A 9,561-nucleotide genomic window follows, 5' to 3' on the forward strand; every position below is an offset into this window, starting at 1 on the left:
CCATCTAGGTGGCTCGTCACGGCGTGCTGGGTTTAACCCAAGCAAAGCAACCTCCCATGAGAGGTGAGAATTCCTTTCGCGAAAGCCATCAGCCCATGGACGCGCCAAGGGCATCGTTTTCGCAGCGGGGGGACAAGCTGATGTGGATTAACTGGCGCTGAAAGATATGTTTCGTCTTGGAACATTAGGCGCAGGACAGGGTGACCAACCGGTCTCCCTCTCGTCATGGCCTGGTTCCTGAAGACGCGAGGCGCCATGGAGGACGGTTCAGCGTATAAGTTTCTCCTACCATGACCAAGACTTATAGTAGTAGAATAATGAACCTAATGGCGTCATCATGAGCCGGAGTCGTCAAAACTGCATTGTGTTCAGATTGTGTCCATATGTTTGTTGTTGAAACAAGATTACTACACTTTTCTTTTTCTCTCTTTCAGCATTTTGTTTGGGGGCGCCTTTTCGGCTCCTGGACTCGCATGCAGCCGGTTGAGGATTTTGTTTTTTTACAACAAACATGTGTGTGGTCAAACTATTTCCACATCTTCATGGACAAATGAAATTTGTAGCGCTCCTTGTGAAAAATCAAATCCAATGAATTATGTTGTTGTTGACTTTTTTTTTCTTTCGCGCATAGCACTACGAATGTCATCTTTCCGCTTCCTCGGCGGCCACCGGACACGGACTAGCTTATGATGCTTGGTGATCTATTTTGGGGATTGTTGTGCTGTTCCCAGCAAGACTTCTTTGTACTTGGGCTTGGACCGTGTTTTAACCCTGGTGGGGGTGCATGTGTTTGTTTGGTCCGGCCTCTGGAACCTTGTTACTGCTATGTTATGGTCGTTGCTTTATAATATAAAGCGGAGAAAAACCCTTTTTCATCATACATGTTTGCTATTAAAAAATACTAGAAATGTTTGAACTGTTTATGTATGCATTTCAAATTATTTTTCCAACAGTGTTACCATGCATTTAACAACATACCCATACGATAATCAGGTGGCAAGTATACATACCCAAATTAGAGCACATACGATCTTATTCTACAGTTGGATTTGATCGATGGCAAGTGCACTCGCGGTTAGGCCATGGGGCTTGAACGCCTTGCGCAAGTAGCGAAGGAAAAAGCCCAACCCGTCATTGAAGAAAGCAGGTTCAGCGTGAGCTTGGGTTGTGTTACGCTTTTCCATCCTCTTCTTCTTGCCGCCTTCAAGTGGCACCTTCTCCCTTTTCAACATCGATGCAGACTTGGGTGGCCGTCTCAATTGGTAGCGAGTGAAGCGGGAGGCGTTGCTACGGGTTTGGGGTTTGGATTGCTGGAAGATGACATGTCATATAGGCAGTCGCGTGACCAGTGGCCTGAGCGATGGCACTTGAATCAGCCTGTTAGCGTCAATGTCATAGGTGCGATCAAGGGGACGGGATTGGGAATCAGGGTGGCTGGGAGATTCATTGAGAAGAGATTAGGGAGAGAGAGGGAGAATCTATGATGGCGGGTCAAGATAGGAGTGAGATCGTACGAGGTGGTGGATGAGGTTGTTTTTTCTTTGGCGCGGGGAATCATGAGGTTCGTGAGAGAGGAAATATGGAGATAGGGATGATGCGAGTGCAAACCACTCATGAGGATGTGGGGAGGCGCTAAGGGAAAAAAATAGTGACATGGGAGGAGACACGAGGGGAGGCCGAACCATCCAACAACGACCAAGACGACCACATACTCCCTTTTAATAGGACAACAAAAAATGCACTTTTCCTATTTGTATTTTTTTACACTGCATATTAGTTTTGATCTAAATCAAACTTTGTGAACTTTGCACCTAGATTGTAGAAAACAATATATATGTGATATGAAGTATGTTCAATATAAACATATTAGTTTTTTGGTAAACTTTATTAAAAATAGAAGTTTGACTCGAGACAAATCTAATTTGCAGAGCACATGAAAACGGAGGAAGTGCTACTATTCAATCGGTCTATGTGGCAGTGGAAGTTACCAACAAGGGCCTCTCTGATTCACATGGAAGGTGTTCTAAACTTGAACGCAGCTTCGGTGCCTTAAAGGCACATGCCTTTGGGTCACTGACATGTGGGCTAACCACCTGTTGGATCCACATGTCATAGACACAAAAGTAGGTATATAGTTTGGGGAGTTGAACATGCGTGCCTAATTTCTCGTCATTTTCGTGCATTCTTTTAGGAACCAGTCCATGTGCAGGTGCCTAGAGTACTACATTACGTACCCCAGGAAAATGGCCAGGCAAAGACTTTCGGGCGCAGCGTGCGTGCGCGCGCACATCCATCACCCCGGCCGCCACCTCGCCGACGCGTGGACCGACCTCAAAGGCCCGCTCCGTCTCCTCCGTTCTGCACCACTCCATCCATCCATGGACCATGTCCATGATTGGCCGATCCGGCGTTACTCACGGCGAAAGCCGGAGCCACACACGACGAACGTGTACCACCACAGCCAACTAAGCATGCCCCACGGTTCGTTTGGCATTTACGTACGTACTAACCGGCAGCCGTTTGGGCTCGATTCAAGCCGCCGGCCGCGGAAGGCGGCCTGGCCGACTGAGCGGAGGGGGACGTACTTGCTTGCCGGGATGCCGGTACGGGTCTCGTGCTAACCGTTGGGGCGCTGCCGTGCTGACGTGTTTCGGGTGAGCTGCGGTTGGGTCCTTGGCGCCATGTGATGATTTGCGGTTTGTGTTTTTGTGATGGGGAATGGTGGTTTGAGAGCCTTGGGGTGTCACGTCTCTTTCGCGCGTGGCTGGTGGTCCAAGATGACTAGGTGTGGTTAAGGTCCGGTTAAGGGGTTTGATTTATGTGGCTGAGGTTGTTGTTTTTAGAGACTTTTTTGTGTAATAAGGGAATAGTTGATACCGACCTGCAAATTTACTTTGGCATCTGTCTGCAGACAGGAGGACTGATGCCGGAACCGGCTATCCAACGTCGCCCGCATACATTTTAACCACTGTTTGAACTAACTGGATGAAGTTCATACAAGCACGACAAATTTCGTATAAACCGGACGATATTCATTACACTTCGGACATACTTCAACTAAAGGCGGAGATCGTCCGACTCTGGAGATATAATTTCAGACATACTTACTTCAACTAATCGCGTAGTATAATGCCGGGTGGCGGATGTCCATTCCCACGACATGGCTACCCTTCGTGGCCTCCGTCTCCGCCATATCTTTCTTATGTTTGGCTGCACCGCTCATCGGAGTGGCCATGCTTCAGGCGGAGGGGAAGAGTGCCTGCTTCGCTTCCATGAAGCTGGGGCGGGGGTAGACGATGGTCTGCGTTGAACCGAGCAAGACACCGCCGTGTATGCCTGCGACGCGGTGGCGGTGGCCAACGTCGGACCCAAGCGACGACGGCCTCCCGTTGTCTACTTTTGCTCAGTGTCAGCGACAACCGCGGACGTGATGGCCGCCTCTGCCGGCAGGGCACGGTTCCGCCAACGTTTGTGGCAGATGACGCGACCGTAGGCGTAGGAGGAGCGTGACGACACAACGGCATCCACGGCATGCACAGTGCATGTGCCCCCGTGCTCCCCCACATGCCGACGTGAAACGACTGCCACACCTCTGTGAGCTGGCTTGGAGCGGTGAGTTGCTGCACCAGGGGTCAGCTTGGAGCGGTGGCTTGCTCCTCCGCTTGCCCGCCTGCAGCCTCGCCCACGGTATTGCCGACCTAGGGCAGCAAGGGAGGTGGAGCAGCGAGTTGCCTAGCTCGTATTAGGCGGGCTCGGGGGGGGGGGGGGGGAGGGCATCCAGCCGACTTTTATGCCGTAGAACCCCTCTTCTTGCTCGTCGGATGCTGTGGAGAATGTGCGGAATATGGTGCAAGGTGGAGATGGGGGAGCGAAGGTGTGGTGCGGTTCTTACCCGACGTATGACCTCGTTTAAATAGCAGGCGGACGTGAGGAGTCAACCGGCGTTGTGTTTAATGCCGGCCGACTGACGGACGCACGTGTGACCGGAGTAGATTTCTCGACACACATGCAGGTTTGATGGAGATAGGCGTGACAGTCTGAAGCCAGTTGAATACGGCGGTGAAGGCGTGTTCAGCTGGGCGTGCAACGGCCGACACGCCATTTCAATGTCGACGTCAATAAGAAGTCGTGTCCGCTCTGTCCGGTGTTAATGCATAGCGACCGCTCTACAAGGCATGAATACGGATAGCCGTAAAAACCTTCCTAGTTAGGGAAAAATGCGCTGGAACCGTCGAACGGACGATACAAGGCCGTGTTATATTGCAAAATAAAAGCAGAAAGGCCCTGAGACTATGCCAAAGAGCTTAGAGCAGACGAAAAGCAGTGGCGCCGATTGCGTTTGACAGTGGTGGCGTCGAAATGGGCAGACGGGGGCCACAAGAGCAACAGTCAATGGTAGAAAAGAGCGTGGACCCGGTTAACTTTGGAGTATTTTGGTTCGGGAGTCAAATACTAACAAATACTACCGGCAACGTGCAAACTACGAATGTCTACTCCTCTAGTCTAGAGCTTCCACTCTCCCACACCACATCATCAAAAATCGCATGGGACGACGCCCAAGAGTCCACCGGCGTCACAATTTTCGTACCACGTGATGACATGCAGTACCGCCAAGGAAGGATCGATCGCCGGATCTACGGGGCGGCGCCTTTCGCCGCGAACAATGGACTCCGGCACTTCCGTTGCACCGGACAGGTGCCAAACCATTGGTGACTAGACTAAACGGAGATCTGGATCACGCGATTCGTGGCGCAACACGACGATGGAAAGAAGGAGGATCGCGTGCTAGCGCCTGCGCACGCATTGACTCGGATCGCCGGCTTTTATGGCGCCACCTCGCTTCAGTGAACTCCGTGTGGCCTTTCCCGTACCCGCACGGATGCAGCATGCGGCATGCAAAGGTGAGAGACGATGAGGATCCCGTAGCCGGGACACGCAACTGAGCCGCGCGCCGTTATTACGAGGCGCAGAATCATGGCCGCGAGGGAATCCAATCAGACATATTTTCTTAACACAGTAGGATCGAGGCCGCTCACGTACACGAGCATACGCTTGACACAATCCAATGAACGACACCGAAACAAAGTGCCTAATTTAAAATCGATTTGTGGTCGCATTTTCTCGTAACCATTCGATCAATGGACACAATGTATGCACTCAAATTAATCTTGAAGGTCGCTTTTGTTACGTCCGGATAAGAATTTTATGCTTCGCATTCGAGGTGAGACGTGAAGAAAGATGATGCAGATTCACCGAGTGTATAATCCGGCCGTTTGTTGAGACCATGAGACATGTCGGCATCTTGATTTCCATGGTACACACATCAGCGGAGAAAATCTTGATGGCTAAGATCGGAGGATCAGTAAGGTGGATGGGGCCTTGTAGATGATGGAGTCAGCCAGATGTTTGATAACTTTCAGTAGCAGTAGTGTCAAGTGGGGGCGGTAGCACAGGAGGATTTCATTTTTGGTGGTGCTCCTCAGGTGCCGAGTCATGATTTTTAGGGTGAAAACCGGCCTTCATTTTGGTTGTGCTTGGCAATTGCCTTGTTGAAGGTATTGTTTTGAGAACTCGGGCAGTGTGAAAACTTATGATCTTGGATCGGATGACGACGGCGCTTGTACATTGTTTCCTCCTTGAAGGCGTCGCTTTTGGAGGCTTTTTATATTTTCCAGGTGCTATCTTTGGTGGTGGTGGTGTGCCGAAGCTGAGAGGAGTTAATCACTTCGGCGAGGCCACTTTTTCCCTTTCTTTTTTCTTTTCTTTTCGGGTTCTATGCATCCTAGATGTCTTTGTAATTTCTTGTTGGTGCAGAGACCGGGTGTAATTGGTATCTTCGTGATATTAATATATGGAAAACGCTTGGCTTCAACCGGTGGACGCTCGCGTGCGATCTGCCGGCTCGTCCATGCGACACGTGTCCTGCCACGAATGGTTTCATCTTTTCCTTTTCTTTTCGGTTAACGTGACCGCTGCTCGCTGCTCACTATCTGCTACAAAAGTTTCTGCAGCAAGCTCTATGTTTCAAAAAAATGTAACAAGATCTGTGTTGTAGAAAAAAAATGTAATGAGACTTTGGTTGTAAAAAAAACTAAATTGCAACAAAACCTTTGTTGAAAAAAACATAACAACACATTTGTTGTAAAAAAAATACAACCTGACCTATGTTGCAAAGATTTCTGTAACATGACATGAGCTGCAGAAATTTCTTGCAACTCGATATGTGTTGCAATGATAGAAAGAAACACTCGGTGACTCAATCAACGTGATCTAATAGCTCACGAGCCGGCGGATCTGCCGGCCGATGCGTAGCAGCACATGTATTCCCCTTTCAAGAAAGAGAGTACCTAGAACTCATCTAGATGAGACGTAATTTGGTCTCATTCACCTAGAAAATAAGAACGGATACAACCCACATCAGCATACACGCATCTTATAGCATCACATCCAATGGCTATAAAAGGTGAATGGGACCAAATTAAATTTCATCTAAATAAGTTCTAGCAAAACTGTTTAAGAAAATAATCCGGCCGACAACCCTCGTTTTCTCTCGCGTGCGCATGCATGAACATGGGGCATGTACCAGTGGAAATACTCCACGTGTCGGCCGCGCCCTCGTCCCTCTCTCGTCCATGCATGAAGCAGGGCAATACATGCAACCACGAAGAGAGGATAAACGGAAACGGAGGGGGGAAGGGGACGAACCAACAAATCATTGGCTTCAATAGTCGTCACGATTTCCCGGCCGCAAAAGCCGATTCTGCTTGTCGATCGGCTGCTGGTTCTCTGCCGCGTCCATCGTCTTCTTCGTCGTCGGCCGATATCTGTAGCAATTAATCGCCGCCGGCATGTTCTCTCATGCATGCACTGCGTGGTGATCGAGTGGCAAGAATGAGGATGATACCGCAGCATGCAACCGCCTCCGCCCTAGCTCCCAGGGAGGGAGTCCACGTTCTCCGGCTGCGGCGGCGGCCATAGGTCCCCTTTCACCGAAGACGACGGTCGACGCAAGGACAAGTTCGTGAGGTTGGAGGAAACGTACGGTCAGCCCGAGCGAGGATCGCCGCCATGGACGGCCCCGGCAGCGGCCACCAGATGGACAGCTACTTCTCCCGCGGCCCCAAGATCCGGTCCCGGTCCATCCGCATGGCGGCTGCCGGCATGATGAGCCAGTCGGAGCGGCTCAAGAACATCGGCCGTGTGTTCCAGGAGGACCTTAAGAGCATCTCCCTCAAGATCTACGACCCGCAGGACCCGTTCCTGATGCGCATGAACCGCCTCTTCGTCTTCTCCTGCATCATCTCCGTCGCCACCGACCCGCTCTTCTTCTACCTCCCTTCCGTCAACGTGACCCAGAGCAACACATGCATCGGCTTCAAACGTGAGCTGGCCGTCGCTACCACCGCTGTGCGCACCGCCATCGACTTCTTCTACCTGGCGCGGATCGTGCTGCAGTTCCACACCGCCTTCATCGCGCCGTCGTCGCGGGTGTTCGGCCGCGGGGAGCTCGTCGTCGACCATGGTGACATAGCGCGCCGCTACCTCCGCCGTTTCTTCGTTGTCGACCTCCTCTCTGTGCTCCCCCTGCCACAAATCCAGATGGTCAAGTTCTTCATGAGGCCCAAGAACGCGGACCTGCTTCCCATCAAGACGGCGCTCTTCTTCAACGTGCTCACCCAGTACTTGCCCCGCCTCCTCCGCTTATACCCTATCACCGCCGAGCTCAGGCGAACCACCGGCGTCTTCGCAGAGACCGCCTTCGCCGGCGCCGCCTTCTACCTGCTCCTCTACATGCTATGCTCCCACATGGTGGGTTCCTTCTGGTACCTCCTCGCCGTCGAGCGCCTCGACGACTGCTGGCGCGAGAAGTGCGCGGGGCTCAAGTTCCACCAGTGCAGGATATACATGTACTGCGGGGGGAAACAAGAGGGCGATGAGGACGACTTCATGAAGTGGCGGACCATGATCCGGCAGGTGCTCGCGCAGGAGTGCGCGCCCGTGGACAACAACGGCACGGGCTTCAGCTACGGCATCTACACCTCGGCCATCACCTCGGGGGTCACCCACACCAACGACCTCGTCCCCAAGATTCTCTACTGCCTGTGGTGGGGTCTCCAGAACCTCAGCAGCGGCGCCCAGGGGCTGGAGACCACGCACTACAAGGGGGAGGCCCTTTTCGCCATCATCCTCGCCGTCTTCGGCCTCATCCTCATGGCGCTGCTCATCGGCAACATGCAGACCTACCTCCAGTCCATGACGCTGCGTATGGAGGAGATGCGGCTCAAGCGGCGGGACTCGGAGCAGTGGATGCGCCACCGCGACCTCCCCGATGACCTCCGGGAGCGCGTGTGGCGACACAACCAGTACAAGTGGCTGGAGACGCGGGGCGTGGACGAGGACGGCCTCGTGAGCTGCCTCCCCAAGGACATCAGGCGAGACGTCAAGCGCCACCTCTGCCTCCGCCTCGTCCGCCGCGTGCCGCTGTTTGCCAACATGGACGAGCGCCTCCTCGACGCCATCTGCGAGAGGCTCAAGCCCAGCCTGTGCACGGAGACCACCTACGTGGTGCGGGAAGGGGAGCCCGTCGACGAGATGCTATTCATCATCAGAGGCCGCCTGGAGAGCTCCACCACCGACGGGGGCCGCACGGGGTTCTTCAACAAGGGGCTCCTCAAGGAAGGGGACTTCTGCGGCGAGGAGCTGCTCACATGGGCGCTGGACCCAAAGGCTGCGGCGAACCTGCCGCTGTCCACTCGCAGCGTCAAGGCGCTCTCCGAGGTGGAGGGCTTCGCGTTGCACGCCGACGAGCTTAAGTTCGTCGCGGGGCAGTTCCGGCGCCTGCACAGCAAGCAGCTGCAGCAGACCTTCAGGTTCTACTCGCAGCAGTGGCGCACCTGGGCGTCGTGCTTCATCCAGGCCGCGTGGAGGAGGTACCAGAAGCGGAAGGCGGCGGAGCATCGGAGGCGGGAGGAGGAAGAGATGTACGCCGCCGAGATGGCGTCTGCGTCGTCGTCGAGCCAGATCACGACAGCGTTCCTCGTGTCGAGGTTCGCCAAGAATGCCATGCGCGGCGTGCAACGCCAGCGGTCGCTCCAGGAGGAGAGGCTCATTCTGCTGGCCAAGCCATCAGACTAGCAGGAGTAACTCAGACTAGTAACATATACATATATGTTGCTAGTTTATGTTACTTACTTCTATAAAATAAGAAGTAACATATGTGTGGTGTCATGCAACATTTAATTTATTATTAGATTGTAAACTCATTTTGTCTTAACATGTGTGATGTTATTCATATTATGAGTAAGCAGTATGATGCATATCAATTAGACTTTTTGGATGATGTGGCACACAATTAAATGAGTAAAGCGAGGATGCGGTATCATATCATGATACCGTATTATATTAAATGTTGTAGTACTTTGTGTCATGCATGATAATTAATAAGGCAATCTAAGATACTAACTTATGATACTAAGCACTACAAAAGCAGTATCATGCACTAGTATCATATGCATGATACTAGTATATGATTCTCCCCGTTAGGACCAGCCTTACTAGCTA

General features: G+C 52.3%; 1 protein-coding gene across 1 annotated transcript; it reads left to right on the forward strand.

The window, feature by feature from the left end:
• The first annotated feature begins 6,206 nt into the window (after positions 1-6,206).
• On the forward strand, positions 6,207-9,333 carry LOC125509482 (putative cyclic nucleotide-gated ion channel 5). Its single transcript, XM_048674466.2, has one exon. The coding sequence runs from the start codon at positions 7,069-7,071 to the stop codon at positions 9,133-9,135; it is 2,067 nt and encodes a 688-aa protein (XP_048530423.1). The 5' UTR covers positions 6,207-7,068; the 3' UTR covers positions 9,136-9,333.
• Positions 9,334-9,561: the final 228 nt, after the last annotated feature.

Source organism: Triticum urartu, chromosome 5A, assembly GCF_056163025.1.
Source record: "Triticum urartu cultivar PI428250 chromosome 5A, HENAU_Tu73, whole genome shotgun sequence".
Taxonomy (NCBI): Eukaryota; Viridiplantae; Streptophyta; class Magnoliopsida; order Poales; family Poaceae; genus Triticum; species Triticum urartu.

Bases quoted from the DNA above. Each gene is read 5' to 3' on its own strand.
- LOC125509482 (XM_048674466.2), top strand. From the start codon at position 7,069: ATGGACGGCCCCGGCAGCGGCCACCAGATGGACAGCTACTTCTCCCGC.